Source organism: Epinephelus fuscoguttatus, linkage group LG13, assembly GCF_011397635.1.
Source record: "Epinephelus fuscoguttatus linkage group LG13, E.fuscoguttatus.final_Chr_v1".
Taxonomy (NCBI): Eukaryota; Metazoa; Chordata; class Actinopteri; order Perciformes; family Serranidae; genus Epinephelus; species Epinephelus fuscoguttatus.
The window spans coordinates 12,217,125-12,233,555 of NC_064764.1; the positions used below are offsets into that span (position 1 = coordinate 12,217,125).

Here is a 16,431-nt window from a genome sequence, read left to right on the forward strand (position 1 = left end):
AAAAGAGAAGACAGTCGAAAAGAAGAGAGAGAATCTCTGATCAACCGAGATGATTTCTATAAATAAATGACCCGTGTTTGCATAAAATTCTGGTCCAACAAATTGAAATTTTTTTCTTGAGGATTTAATATTTAATATTTCTAGCTTACAGGCAAAAATGGTCTCATTTCTCTTTCTCCCACTGTGTTTATGAATTTAATTTCAGCAGCGCATAAACTTGACAGAAGGCACATTTGTCCTTTGCCTGACCCCAGCAAACAGATACAGTATGTGGTAACACACACACATTGCCCTCCCCTTAATGGCATCATAATGTGGTATGTGCATGAATTACCTCCTTTATGAATGGATGGGAATAAACAAGCAGTTGAGTTCCCTCTGTCACAAAACACAAACATACCCAACATGTCCAGGCTATTTGTATGTTGACCTACAAAAAGTAATGCTACCTTCTGTGATCTGGAAGGCTGTGATCACCTAGCCTGTGCCCTGACAAAACTAATAGCATTAAGAATACTATTTAGAAGTAGAGTATTTACAAGTAGTATAAAGACCAAAAGTCCCTGTAAAGAGGCAGATTGGGGTGGTGGATGGGTTAAACAACATAGGACTTTGCCCCAGGTGACCAGTGTTTTAAACCGTGCCTCAACCTAACCTACATAACTGTACTTGCCTCAACCAACCCTACGTTACTTTACTTGCCTCAACCTAACTTACGAAACCCTATTTGCCTCAACCTAATCGACATAATTTACTTGCCTCAACCTACCCTACTTTACTTGCCTTAACCTACCCTACTTTACTTTACTTGCCTCAACCTACCCTACGTAACTTTACTTGCCTCAACCTACCATACTTTACTTGCCTCAACCTACCCTACGTAACTTTACTTGCCTCAACCTACCATACTTTACTTGCCTCAACCTAACCTACGTAACTTTACTTGCCTCAACCTACCCTACTTTACTTGCCTCAACCTACCATATTTTACTTGCCTCAACCTAACCTACGTAACTTTACTTGCCTCAACCTACCCTACTTTACTTGCCTCAACCTACCCTACGTAACGTAACTTGCCTCAGCCTACCCTACTTTACTTTACTTGCCTCAACCTACCCTACGTAACTTTAATTGCCTCAACCTACCCTATGTAACTTTACTTGCCTCAACCTGCCTTACTTTACTTAACTTGCCTCAACCTACCCTACGTAACTTTACTTGCCTCAAACTGCCCTACGTTACTTTACTTGTCTCAGCCTAACTTATGTAACTCCTATTGCCTAAACGTAACATACATAAGTTCACTTGCCTCAGCCTAACCCTAACCCCACAGGTCAAATTCTCAGTTCTCATTTTTCTCTCATTATACTTCAGCAAATTTTTACACTCGCTCCAATCATGTTAAGACCTGACCTCTCTGGCTGTTTATCATCTGTTCCTCTTCTCTCTTTCCTTTGAATAAATGAATGCATAGATTTTTAAGCTGGTGCTTCCTTTTTCAACCTCTCTTCCCTTCCTTTGACACATTTTAATCTTACATGAAACAAACATGGTCATTCCCTTTCCTGGTTTGTCTTTTTTTCTTGTCCTGTCTTCCTGTTTAGGACTCTGCACTTCAACAAGTCCTTCACCTCTGAATCTCATCCCGTGTATCCCCTTCCCTTTCAACCTCCTCCCACTTCAGTTCACTTTGCTTCCTGTCCTCTCATCCTGCTATCCCTCTTGTTGTCTCTGTCTATCACTCAGAGCAGAGGCCTTTTATCTTCTCTTTTTCTTTCATCCCTCACTTCTTGCCCTTCTGGTCATCTTCATTTCTCTTATACTTTCAACTTTGCCTAACCTCTCTTGCCTTCTATCTAATTCCCTGAAAAGAAGGCGTAAAGATGTTGTGGCTTTTTTCCTGTTTTTTCCCGTTTTAACTGCCCTCTTTTCTGTCTACCATCTCTCTGACTTTTCATCCCTCCTCAGGCTAAATTCATATTTACAGCAAAGTTATTCATAAGAACAAGAGCACCACTGTTTGCTCTCCTTTGCTACTGATGCTGTTCAGTCTTTGCTGGGTAATTTCTAATTACCTTAAAAGATTCTGGATTTAAGCAATTAAGAATATCTCCATCCAAATTTTTTAATTTGTAAAACTAAAAACAGTGGCATAGAACTAAGAAGTATTACACAAAAAATACAAACTAAAATAGAGCAGTATAAAATACTACAGAAAAGATTTATTTTCCAACACGACTCTTTCTTCCTCTTCCATTCCCACTTTTTGAACTCCCTTCAAATCCTCCTATTTCTCTTTTCTCCCATTCTCCTTTTGAAGGCAGACCAGAGGTCTTCTGGCCTTTATTTATTCATCTCAACTTCTCCTTCCTTTGTTCAAGTCTTCCCAGCAGTGGATGACCTTTCCCTGCCCTTCATCTGCTCTTCTTTTTCTCTCTACCTCTTCCATCTCTTGAAACTAGATCCAAGGTCTTCATGCCTTAGATTCGTCCTTCTAAACTCTTACAGTCCTTCTAGCAGCTAGACCAGAAATATCCTAACCCTCTAACGTTCCTCCTCTCACCTCCCCTCTTTTCTCCCTCCTCTCAGCAACTCCTATTTTATTTTCCCCTTGAAACGTTGTGTTGTTTCTCCACAGCAGGAGCCAACATCCTGCCTGTAAGCTTAGCTTTCATCTACCAACGCATATCTACTAAAATAGTTGCTACTCCACCTCAGTCAATAATGATGTAGGCAGGGCAGAATTCGCACCATTTTAACTTTGCTCTGTGTATTGACTCGTGAAATGGTTGAATTATCGTTGAACATCTCCATCAAGATCATCATCAGCAAAAACAACATCACTGCTGTTAACAGATGATCATCACGAATCTTAAACACATCCAATTGATCAATGACTCACCTCCTGGGAGCCCGTCCCACACTTCCAGCCAGTCGTACTTGCAGTCTCCATCTCCACCTGGCAGGGGGTCGTTCTCCAGGTCAAAGGTGAGGAAGGTGAGGGTCACGTCCATGCTGGGTGGGACAATGATGATGAAGGAGCACTCCAGGTTGTGGGGGTATTTGTCAGGGAAGCCTGGGGACTCAATGAGACCCGAGGGACTGGTGAAGTTACGAGAACAGTCTGAACCTGGAATGAAGACACAGACACAACATTTATATTAAGATGTATATTAGATAGAAAACATATGTTTACAGCAGTTTGAGGTGGGTGTAACTCATTAGACGTGACTTTATCTGAAAAATGAAACATGTTAGCACAAAATATATTTAGAAAAGGGCATGGACTCCATGTGATTACCTCAGACTAATGATATTATTCTGGGCTGACACTCAGAGGTGCTGTTTGCTTACAAACTGAATACCTGCCTCACAGTTTCATAACTCCCACTACAGCTATCTCATCTTTATTGACCAGATAGAAGTCTGGTTATGTGAGATTAACTCAGACTCCACATTATGTATATTATGCAGCTAATGCGATTGTTGGAAAACATATAGAAGATGAATATCCGGTATTTAGAGCACATTTAGGTCTGCAGAAGTCTTAACTTGTGTGCTGAGGTAATGGTAGTTTTATGTAGATGTGACTCTTGTGAGTAGAAATCCTACCCAAGAGTGATGTAACCTCAAAATGGCAATGTAGGGAATTAGATTAAATGATATGCAGCTGATTCAGGTGCACCACCTCCAGAAAAAAATGTAACATACATTTTAACCAGCAGGCTTTAAAAGTAGTAAAACAGTAACCTTTTTACACTGTGTTGCCTGTAAAGACAGAGATACAGCAAAGAATGAGTGAGAGAGCAACACTTAAGAGGACCGAGTGCCAGAAAGCCCAAGTTCATGTGTCCATTACAGGAAAAATGCATCTGCTTGTGTGTTTAAAGTGCACTTGGGCAAGATGTTGTGTGACTATCAGCTCTTGGGAAAATGCAGGGACAACCTCAACCCCAAAACCCCATTGCTCTGTGAGTATTAACAAAGAGATTGAGGAATTCAAGTGAGACAAAAGGAAACAAATAATAACAGAGAAAGAGAAGAGGAAAACCAGTGGGAAATAAAACTGAGTGAGGAGGGAGAAATAAAGAGAAAAAATGAAGATATGTAAGGGAAAAAGATGTAAACAGAAAAATAAGAGTGAAAAAGATGAATGTAGCATCTGTTGATAGTATCATGGTTGGGTGGTCTAACAGTTATGAGAAGCTTTAGATATCATCATACGTACACACACACACACATGCACATGGTGATCTGGGGGTAATCTGGGGCTCTTCATTTCTGAATGACTGTAATACCCTCTCTATTAATACTCACAGACACACACACACATTATGGAGTGGGATGTGGTCGCACCAACTGGACCATTATTCCAGTCCACCCAGCCATGTATGACCAAACACCCACACACACACATACTGTCTAAGCCTCTTATTGTAACCCATTTCTCTCCAGTCTGTTTGGGTGTCTGCTATTGTGCTTGCGTGCTTGCATGAGTAAATGAAGAGACAGGGAGTAAGAACACATTAAGAGAGTGTGTGTGTATTCTGGCATGCAGACTGCATTAAAATATGTGTGAGTGTGTTCATGTACAGTTATATGTAACAACCTGTCTACATCAGATGTGTTTCAGCCCAGATGCACATCGATTTTGATCAATTCAGCTGTCTACATTGGCTGCTTACAGTTTCCACTTTATGCTCATAACTGCAACCCAAAGTGTGTCTTTAGGCTTTAAATCCATCTTCTTCTGACTTATGTAGCATTTACTGGGCTTTGAGCTCTGTCAATAATGAAACTGGTCCACAACTAAATGGTTAGTTTTGCCAAAGATCTCCTTGGAAACTAGGTTGTTACACCAGTATAAGTACAGACTCAGCCAGTCTGTCAGTTAGCAGGCTAAGAGATGCTGTCAGAGGCAGACAGAATATCTGAATATGTCTGTGTGAGACGTGGTCCTTTTTTTAAAAAAAAAAAAAAAAAAGATTCAGGATTGAACAAACTTTTGAGGATGTAACCAGGGATTTTAATTTTTATTTCCTGGTCTCCACTTTTCCTTTTCTTTTATTTTGAAGGTCTAGTCTGTAGCATTTAGTGGCATCTAGTGGTGAGGTTGCAGAATTCAAACTATTCCTATGTGACGAGTGTGTAGGAGACTGGCGCTAATGCGAAACACCCAAAATGCAAAAACGCGACTGGCCCCATCTAGAGTCAGTGTTTGGTTTATCCTTTCTGGGCTAGCGTACTGAAGAACAACATGGCGGACTCCATGGGAGAAGACCTGCTCCGTATGTAGATAAAAACGGCAATTCTTATTTTGAGGTGATTAGAAAGTAATGAAAACATGGAAATGAATATTATACACAATTTCTGCCAAAAGATTCTTCTAAATCCTTCACACTTAACCTTTAAATCATCCTAACTTCCTTCTGAAATATCACTGATTTTGTATGGCAGCTGTCTAGGAAAATGGTTAATGATAATGAGTATCTCGTTTATGTGTTTGAGCATTTAAACACCACATCTTGTTATCAGAAACTAGGATAATACCCGAAGATGCCACCTGAAGTACCCTGAAAGATTGCTGCTGACTACCCGCGAAGGCATGGCTCTAGCCAAGTGAAGTGACAGACAGTGGCTACAGCATAAGTAGAAGGTAGAAGGCTATTTTTCAAGTACACAGTGTATGAAGAATCTGATTTCTCTGGGCTCATGTAAACACCATATCCCAAATAATCATAACCAGGTTATGTGTTATTAAAAGTCCATGTAAATGCACTCAGTGTGATCATCAGTCCCTCCAGGATTCGTTTGATGCAGCGCTGAAGTACTGTCCCCTTGAGATGCTCTCCTCCTGTTGTCTCTGCCTTGTTAGCAAGAGCTTAAACAGCACAACATGATCGCATCCCTGCTCGTCATATTTTTCACTTGGGCAGAAGCCCTGCCGCAGCAGTAACATACAACAGTCTTGTTGGGTAACATTAGCTTTGTGATGCTAACAGTTAGCCGTGTCATTGTGTGCACAGAGCTCCGGTCCTGCAGTGGTAGTCTCATGATAAACAGTGGGAGAGGGGCTGAGTGAATCAATAGGCTGTGTGCAGCTCTATAATGAAATTAGATTTTACCCCTTTTAAATAGTCACATTTTCAGTAATGTTGTGGTGATTGGAGAAAGAATTCAAAGACAAAGAAGGTGGAATTCAAGGGGGATTGGCTCAATTTGTGTTAATTGTTGCAAGTGCAGCATCGTGAAATCCTGAAGGTACTAGATCATCCGTTTTCCACCGCAACCATCTATTTTTAGTTAGCACAGATTGTCTTGATATATCCCAGTTTGTGTCTTTTTCTGTCCCACTTTCCAGTCTGATTTGCTTGTTATTGTGACCTTCTCCCTCGTGTACGTGACCTCTGATACAAGCAAACACACTCACACACACACACAGAGTCTCTCACGGGGTTCCCCTTGCGTCTGGCCCCCCTGCAGAGTCAGTTGCTGGATAGCGCCGGTCTGCATGACTATGAGCATGTGTGTGTGTGTATGTGTGTGTGTGTGTGTAGAGTGAACGCCTGACCAGTTCTGTTGCCGACAGCAATTTTATTCCCTTCTCATTACTTCATGTTCATGAACATTGCAAAAACACTTGTGCCCTCCTTTCTCCTGTCTGTCCCTTCTCCACATTCTCTCTCAGGCCCGTCTCCACCTTGTCCCTCCTCCTTGCTATTTTTCAAGTATACTCAAATCCAAAAAGACTATACTGGAAATGTGTTTAAAATATTCAACTCTGCTTGTAGTCCCCTCTGTACTAAATTGACGTACATCTGTTTGTTTTCTGTAACTTTCGTTCCGCTCAACTTCTCTCCTCATTCATTTCTCCTTCCTTTTTAAAATCGTGTATCCCCCACTTCTCTGCTATTCTCTTCTGGTCTTTCTTATTCTCTTCTCTCCTGCTGTTCTTTTTTTAACAGTCGTCCCATGCATCTTTTCATCTTCCACAGCTCCATCATTCCCTTCCCTCCCACTGTCTCATTTCCTATTCTTTTCTCCTCACTTCCCATCTGTTTGAATTGGATGAGTGTGAAAGAAACACGTGTTTCACTATGGGGTAAGGTTAGAGGAAGTGTGTGTGTGTGTGTGTGTGTGTGTGTTGCTGGGTAGATCTGGCACTCTTGCTTATGGCTCACTGATCTCGGGGAGACAGGATAAGTTCTGTCTGTGTGTGTGAGTCTGTGTGTGTGTGTTTGTGTAGCAAGCTGGCATGCAAACACTTTCATTCATCTAAACTGTGAGTTTTATTTCCTATATAAATGTGTGTGTGTGATTGTGTGTGTGTGTGTGGTAAGCTGGCATGCAGACATCTACTTTCATTCAAACTGTCTGTCATGCCAATGGGCTATTAGTCGGATCAAACCCGCAATTATTCTCTCCTTCCCTCCACCACGTACACACACACACACACACACAATCAGTCCACATGCACAGGAGACTCAACATGCACAAACTGACAGACACACACACCGCAGGCCCACACACAGCTCAACAGTTCAAAACCACAGCTTGGTTTTTTCCATGTATGGTTCGATTCCACCTCAACGTCATTTAAGTCGGAGGCTCGCGGCGCTGAAACTCCTCTGACATTACATTTCAGCCTCTGTCACTGAATCACAGCAGGGATTTCCCTTCACAATAAACTCCCTATTCAACCAAATTAGCGCCGGCATATGAAATCAAACTGTCACAAGACAACCACCCCTTTAGCTATCCCAATGCAATTTGCTAAAAGCTCCAACCCAGCATTACTTTGATGATGTAAATCAGGGAAATATTTTCAGATTTATTCTTGAGTTTGACATCTCGGAAGACATAACTCAAGTCTGCTTTATTTTAATATTTACAAACCAACCCATGTAAACACATCTTTTACAGAAAAAAGACATCTCCAAATTCTTCATTCATCCATCACATTTCTCCATTATAAAAGCCCCATCTGTAGGCGGTACATTGAAAAAATACTTATAAATAGCAATCTGAGGAAAGCCACTATTTGAGTGATGTTTCAAAAAGGCAAATTATTCTGCACTTAAGACCAATAAAACATTATATTTCCTTTAGGTCTGTTGTGCATTTTAAGGTAAATCATACCTCTGCTGTTTGTTACAGTACATCAGCCCTACCACAGAGCAAACTTTCGCTCCTCACTGGGTGCGATCTGGATCCACTTTCCTCAGTGGAAGCCAAAGGAAGGAGGAGCAAGTAATCTGATTGGTTAGACAGTGCAATAAACTGGCTTGATGGGTAGTTCGACAGAAACAGCGAGGAAGTGCCTGAAGGTATTTGGTAGAATGTAAACAACAGCAGTTATTGGAAGGATTGTCACGATAGCTTCCACATCACACTGCCGCAGGAGTGTGTGTGTGTGTATGTGTGTGTATCTCACAAAAATCTGTTCACACAGTGGCACTATGAAGACTCATTTCTAATTTATGTCAAAAGCCCCCAAAAGGTAAAATTTAAGGTTAAAATTGTTTTCTTTTTTGGTTATGGTTAAGTTAAGGGATAGGGTTAGGCGTGCAAAGTTAAGGTAAGGGTTAATGTCCAGGGCATTAATCTAAGTCAATTAAATGCTCTTCTAAGTGACAAAAATAGGTAAAATGTGTGTGTGTGTGTGTGTGTGTGTGTGTGTGTGTGTGTGTGTGTGTGTGTGTGAGAGAGAGTAAGCATTTGCGTGCAGACATTACAAGCTGCCCTGCATTTGTGAGTAACCATCCAGCCTGCATCAGTGCATTCATATATGTGTGTGTGTGTGAGTGTGTGTGTGTGTGTGTGTGTGTGTGTCTGGAGAGTTCTGGGTCACAATAACAGCTGGGGGCACACTGCCTAGACAGTCAACGTTGATTGGTTGCCACATTCTGGCGGCTGTGTTCCTATTGGCTGGAATTTTACTACAGTATTCATAGTGACTAAGCTGTAAACAAAAACAAGTGTAGCATGTACATGTGCTTTTTGTTTTCAAGTATTTTTTTGTGTTTGCCCAAGCCCTTAATTTTGATGTCAGTTACTAGCATGCGCGCAAGAATTTTTGTGCATGTGCGTGTTTTGCATCAGTGCATTATAGGTCCATATTTAGAAGCTGTATATGTGTACTATATGTCCGACGAATGTCACTGTAAGACAGGAGACACATTCATGGTATTGTGTTTTAGGTGGATGTTTTCTATGGTAGATATGAGTTTCTGTAAATGTATGTGTGCCATTTCCAGACTGATTACACTGTTAATCTTTGAGGGGTCCAGTAATTAGGACACCCAGAGAGTGGCGGACAATCTCCTCCAACATGCACGCACACACACATACACACACACACACACACACACACACACACACGCTCACACACACACACACACACACACACAAACACACACACACACACACACACAAACCCTCTCATTACTCCGAAACTCAGGCCCCAGCAACAGGAAGGGATCGTGGCAGAACGTCCCCGGCCATCCACCCCCCGCCCCAAATATAGAGAAGAAAAGCAAAACCATTATCAACCCAAACAACGCAGGAAAGTGTAATAGAGTGAATATGACTTCTGCTTGGTTTAAGATAATTTTCAAACACATCACATACAAAAGCTGACTACCTGTCCAAAGACAATGTTCTCACTCCAGGAAAGCTTTCAGTAAAAGCACCCAGAATTGTATTTTTACACCTTTTTAATGTTCAAAAGAAACACAGATAATGAAATAGATATATAAAACCAAAGAACTGTTATTGCAAAATTTTACAAAATTTTTTAAAAAGCTAAAAGACAATATCACAAAAAGTATAAGTGTGCTTGACAACTATTCTTTTGAAGTGCTATCTATCTATCTATCTATCTATCTATCTATCTATCTATCTATCTATCTATCTATCTATCTATCTATCTATCAACCCCATCTGCATTTATGAGTACTGTTTGTGGTGGAAAAGCAAAAACCAATCTAGGGTTTAGGTACACGTCCGTACAGGTTACATATGGGTTTATACCAGAAGTGTTTGGTGGAAAGGCAGCTACACTCAGGGAGTTCACTGTGAGACGATACAGTATGTAAAACACAAACACATACACACACATCTAGTCACCCACGTAACCAGACGTTCTGTTGCACCTTCAAGGATAACAAGATCTTGTTAGCAGTATGGCAACAGCTTGAATGTTCCAAATGGCTCCATTATCACTGCCAGGGAAGGCTTGATACACACACACACGCAATCACACACACAATTACACAGACAAACTACAGGAAGTCCAGTATATAGTAGAGTTATCATTTAAAGAAGCTGACCTCAGAAACAGAGAACTATGCAGCTGATGGTAACGTGGGTAGGACTCCCTCTAAATACAGACTGTCCAACCACGAAAAATGTCAGAAATCGTCATTTTAGCAAAATGCCCCCAGAAAGCATTTGTTCACATGTAAGTGACAGAGCCCTGTAATAACCCCGAGCAGAAGTCAGGATGGATGGATGGATGGATGGATGAACAAAAGGTCAGACTTTAACATGGGAGACTGCTCTTCACTTCCAGTTTCATACTGAAAGTCAGTGTGGGTTTCTTTTCCATGACCAAGCTTGATCCATAACCTTAACCAACTACTTATTTTATCCCAAACCATGTTTGCCTAATCTTAAACATAAACATTTTCACATCATAAAGTTGATTTGTTATTTAACAGTGGTTTGAGACAGATATCGAAGGCACATAAAAAAAAGTCATCCTGCCAATAGAGGCTTTATGCTGATCAATTAGTGTATGGTTATGGTCATGTAAAATCATTTAACTCCAACACTGGATATGTTGATGTTTTTAATCTAAGTTCAAGGAACTGAATGCTCATTTATGAGACATTTTAACAGCTCTGGATTAACAAAAACCTTTTAAAACTTGTTGCACTGAACCTTTATGATGAATCGCTAACTACTGTTCCTGTAAGAAAACTGTAAACATATGGACTTCACCTGAATGCCTCACATGAAAATACCGTAACAGTGTTTCATGTTTTAGTTTGGTTTTCTTCAGAAAGTCATACATCAATTCACTGATTCACAAATCGCTCTCTGTCTCTCTGTCTTTCTGTCTTTCTCTCCCCAGGGTGCCAGGGTGTGAACACTGACACCCTTGTTGTTTTTAAGTCCATCAGGTGGACTGTGTCAGGCGCAAAAAACACGCAAACACACACACAAAATCCCAACAGACTGGTGCCAGCAAGTGAGAAACACCGACAACCGCACGTGTTGTGTTAGTAACCTCAGCCCTCTGTGTGTGTGTGCGTGTGTGTGTGTGTCCCAGGGGAACAGGGCTCAGGACTCAATTAAGCGGGCATGTGTGGAATGCTTTCAGGGGGAACGGGACAAGATGGCTGTGGGGCCGACACTATGCGCCCCTCTGTCTCACTTGCCCTTGATCTCAATTGGTCTCGCTTTGGCTGACCCATGGCAGCGTGAAGGGGAGCCATGTCAGGCGCACACACACACACTCGCACACACACAAAGTGCCATGAAGGGGAGAGATGTCTCGCCTGGACAGTCTAAAAGGCTCTCAAGGGTCCTCTGCTGTGTCTCTCGTCTCTTTCTCTCTGTCTCCCATGACACTGGGGATAAACGAGGCTTGGTCACCTAATGAAGCATGCTGAGTCCTCTATGAGTAGCTCGTAATGCAGTTACTAATAGCCTGTTTGTAAAGGTGCAATCCTCCTAAAATCCTGGTCACTTTTGTGAAGTCTGTCCATGTCTGAGGGTCAATTACAGGGATAATGTTCGTCTTGTGAGTCTTGGATTTTGAAAATACAAATTTTAAGTAGGGTATTGCTTCATTAGAAGAAGAAACCTATTCAAGGCCATACAACAATGTCACATACTGGTGCATCCTGAGGTTCATGAGAGGCTGACCATGTAATCACAGTATTATTTCTTTAAGTCTGGCCTGAGACCTTCATTGCATATCATCCCCAATTTCTTTTCCTTATTTTCTGTAACTTCTACTGTCTGTCTAAAATAAAAAGGAGGAAATAAATGACAGTGTTCTGAACACGTACTGCTTATCTGTGTCTGCTTGTTCCAATGCCTCATTAACTGTATATCGAGTAATATATAAACCTAAAATGCCCTGTTTCAGCTGCACCACAAAAAAAGTTTACTCCTGATTTGATACAAATTTCCTGTACGATATACAGTAGACTATAACTTTAACTGTAACTTAGAAAAAAAATAAACTATGCCTATGCATTCAATGCATCTTCATTCAAACGTTTGTATGATAACCTACAAAAAAGCACACACAACAATTCATATGATATCTTACAAATTAGTGGCCCACGAATCATGTTACGTCCTTAATATAAAGTTATGTAATTAACATAAAGTTATGGAGGTTAGGTCTGGAAAAGTACAATTATGGAGGTTAGATTAAGGTGGGGAAAAACATGGTGACAATGTACTTTAAAATTACTTAAAGTTCACACCGTGCCATCACACATCTCCAGGGGTAAGTCCTGTGTTTTTTGACCCACCTACCACCCCAACCTGCCTACTAACTGAACCTCTTTGACCCGCTTACTTCTTTATTTCCGTTGGCTCATTGGTCACCTTATTGCCTTCTAAAATATGTAGACTATCCATAAATTACTGGCTCATCATTATTTATGATGTATTTACAAATTTTGGTGCATTACTTTTGGTAGGAAAATGAACCAACAGTGCATGAGAACAGCCTGATGTGTATCCCACCCCCTACTATCACCTTGTCTGTCCCAAAAGTAAAGTAATTTTCTTAGAGCGAGTGCAAGTAAAAAAAAACATGTTAGGAAACAAGCATCCACTTACCCGTTTTGAAAATTTCGTAGCGCAGTGAGAAGCCCGCCCCCTGGTGGGCGTAGTCCGATACGAACTTGATGTGGAGTGAGGGCCCTGACGATATGATTGGCGCAGGGGCGATGTTGCTGCAGTGCTTCCCCAGGAGGTCAGCTGACTCTGAGTTTCCATCATGGATCTCTACATAGTCATACCTGCAGAGCAGAGACAGATATCATTAAATACCTTCTCTCCGACATACACACATGATTAAGTGATTAACTGCACTTAACGAAATCTGTACACCATTTTATTGCTATTCTGATATTTGCAGCTTGTGGAAACAGTAAATGCAAATATCACCTTCAGTGAAATGCAATACCACAGGGACATTATTAACCCACAGTGCTAAATATCTGCTACTGTACACTTGATGTACAGACATTTAATTAATGTACTGATGAGGTGTTTGGTAGTAGAAGGGAGACGAGACTTTAATTTGAGGAAGAGGAAATTGTTAAATCCTTTCAAGCTGCTTCGCCTCTGCTGTTATTGGGTTTTTTCATTTTTTCTTTATTAGTTTTTTCATCTGGCAGGCATCGCATTGGATTTGGCTACAAAACGGAAGCAATGAGCAAATTGTTTGCATCTATCAGTGGCTAGAGGGACTTCTGAAAGCACAGTTACTATCGGCAGAAGCATGGGTGTCATTACAATTCAAATGAATGCAGCAGAAGACATTGGCAGTTTGCAGATGGTAGATATGAGGAAAAGAACCACCTGCATGAGGCAAAATAGAAATAGGAACCTTTTTTGAAATTCAATAACTGCACTGTAATCGAGTGATTATATACTCCGACTGCTACGGGCTTCATGGTCTACAGAACACCATTTTATGGATTATAACTCTCATATAATACAAACAAAAGGAGAGTGTGACTGTAAGATGATGCGCTTCCTTTCAGCTTGCATGAGGAAACAGTAGTGTCACATGTGTGCTGAACTTTAAAAATGCAAAAGAAAACCAATTCCCCATCTCATGCAATTAATTAACTTATCTTCTACTTGTTATTCTCAAAGTGACTTCTAAGTTCCCTGATATATTTAAAGCAACAGAAAGCTTTCAAAAGAAGTTACAGCCAAACAAGTCCTAGTTGTGCAAAAAATTGATATAAAATGAGAAAATAAGCCTCATATGTCTTGTTCTTTATGTTATACTGGGCCAAAGTCAAAGAGTGTGAGAGCTGTATGAACTATGGATGCACCCTACAGCCTTTGATGCTAGTGAAGGATTAATCTGGAACAAATGACTCCAGTTTACATCTTTGCCCAGGTCTAATTCAATAATGTTTGTAACTCAGGCAGTTCCCGGAGTTCTCAGAGAAATGCACATTTTCCACTTTTTACAGTGGATTTAGGTCACTTCTGCATTTCCCTGGTTCTATTTCCTTAAGAAATATTTCACACTTTTCTGCCGACTACTGTACAGTTTGTAGAAGGAAGGTGCTGAGTATGACTAATCATGTCAGAACTAAATGAAGGAACAGAAGGATTATGATTAACAAGGAATCCTCAAAGACTAAAATGGGAACCATCAACAACTAACATTAAAGTGACAATATTCCTGTCATGTCACATCAAGTGCTCCAACTTCTTTATATGCCTTTGTACTTTTCATACACACAAAGCCATGAAAGATGCACAATCAAATCTGAACTGATCTAAAAACACAAACAGAAAAGCAGAAAGGCTGCATGGGACCCTTTTTTATCCATAAGTGAAATGTTCTGACTTGAAATCTATTTTTATTCCCATTTCTGTCATGTTTTCTGACCACAAATGTTGGGACCTGTCTCCAGACCCACAGCAGGAGTGTTGCCTCTGTGTCTGAATACCAAAAACACACCTGTCCAGCTCTAAAATAGCTTCCTGGAGAGAAATTCCTTAAGCAACTTGACATGAAAGAAGTCATAACGTTTGACTCCTGAGCTGAGTGAATTTCAATTAGGGTTTCTCTTATGGCTGGACTGTATTTACACATCTACGTCCATCATATTGATCAGTCTGACCACAGTGCCTCTAACGCTCCAATATTGAACCCAACATATCCTGTCTTATCTGCACAGCTTAAGAGGAAACATTTAAGTACAAAATAATTTACTTTTTAAAAATACCATAAACCAGTGAGAGAGGAACTCTCAGTATCTCAAAAGAAGTAACATGCACCATGGGATGATAAAGGTACCACTCATGGTGTTTTAATGCTACTGTACAGACACTTTAAGGACACACAAATATAAAAGGGGTGTTAATCTTTTCACTATTTATTAGCATGCATTCACAGTTATGTGAACGACCATTCCTCAACCCGGGAACCAAAACACACACACACACACATATACAGACTGGTATCGAAGGCTCCATCTGTGGTCATATACGTATCTAAATGAGGTCTTGGAGGGGTTTTTTTTGTGCAATTTGGGGGGGCCTTAATACACCCCTCCTGTCAGTGCTCCTTCAGAAGATCTGGCTATATCTGCAATGTTTTTTACTCTTTATTACTATCATGTAGCTCTGTTTCTCATGGGTGAGAGAGAATAGCTGGTATAGTGTTGGGTGGCTTTGTTTGTTTCCCATTTAAAGAGCCAGGGCTGAACACCAGATCTTTTTTCAATGAACACACAGAACACACAGCTAGCGGACCGTGGTTTGCTGAATTTACGAGGGATAATATTAATTCCCTGGACACTTACCCCAACCATTAACCATAACCAAGAATTAAGTCCTGAACCTTAAGTTTAGTGGTTTGAATTTCATGGACTACTTTAATGTGACCAACACATTTCCCCTCAGACACAAACTTACATATACTTAGACATACACAGAACTCGTTTCACGTGACTTGACTTGAACTGACATGGACAGGATTACATAGGCGGTGGATATTTGATGTTGTGTTTCACTGTGATCCTGTGTTACTCCAGCTGTCAGCGTGACAGTTATCAAACTTGAGTGTGTACACATTTGTCTTATTACCTCTCGTCTTGTAACAATAAGGCAATAGGAGCAGACTTAACACTACAGAACCCTCATAGCTTTATAAAAGGCTGCCAAGTCCACAGACAAGATCTCTATTGTACATGGACACAGTGTAACGTGTGCACAGACACACAAAAGAGAGTGTGTTTTACACTCTGGCTCTCACCATGTATGTGCATGCAGTTCATGTCTGAGTGTGTTTTTGTGTATGAGTGTGTTTTCGGGGTGTTTTATGACAGGTGAGCAAGCTCCCGACATAATGAGGGTCATACACCTCCCACTCTCCCATCATGCTTTGTGTCTGCTTTGCGTGGAACTAACACCACAGTTATGACGCAAGCTGTCACTGCACGTTGAGCATGTGTGTGTGCATCTGTGCGCGCGTGTGTGCATGCGTGTGTACGTGTCACAGTTCTTGTCATATTTTCCCAAGAGAACGCCTCATCCCAGCGACAGTTTCCTCCTCCTCCTTTGTGAAATGACAACTTTGTTTAACGGCTACTTGTATCCTGACAAGATCTCTTTTTCTTCTCTTTTCTGGCAATTTTTTTTTTTTTT

At 40.8% G+C, this 16,431-nt stretch overlaps 1 protein-coding gene across 3 annotated transcripts in view; it reads right to left on the bottom strand.

Moving 5' to 3' along the window:
* Positions 1 to 16,431, bottom strand: part of LOC125899765 (neuropilin-2-like) — a 119,759-nt gene that overhangs the window by 74,254 nt on the left and 29,074 nt on the right. For all 3 annotated transcript variants that reach the window (XM_049594284.1, XM_049594282.1, XM_049594283.1), the window contains exons 3-4: positions 12,868 to 13,049; positions 2,903 to 3,130 (exon numbers count right to left, since the gene is read on the bottom strand). In XM_049594284.1, the coding sequence (XP_049450241.1) occupies positions 2,903 to 3,130; positions 12,868 to 13,049 (410 nt within the window). The remainder of the gene's footprint in view (positions 1 to 2,902; positions 3,131 to 12,867; positions 13,050 to 16,431) is intronic.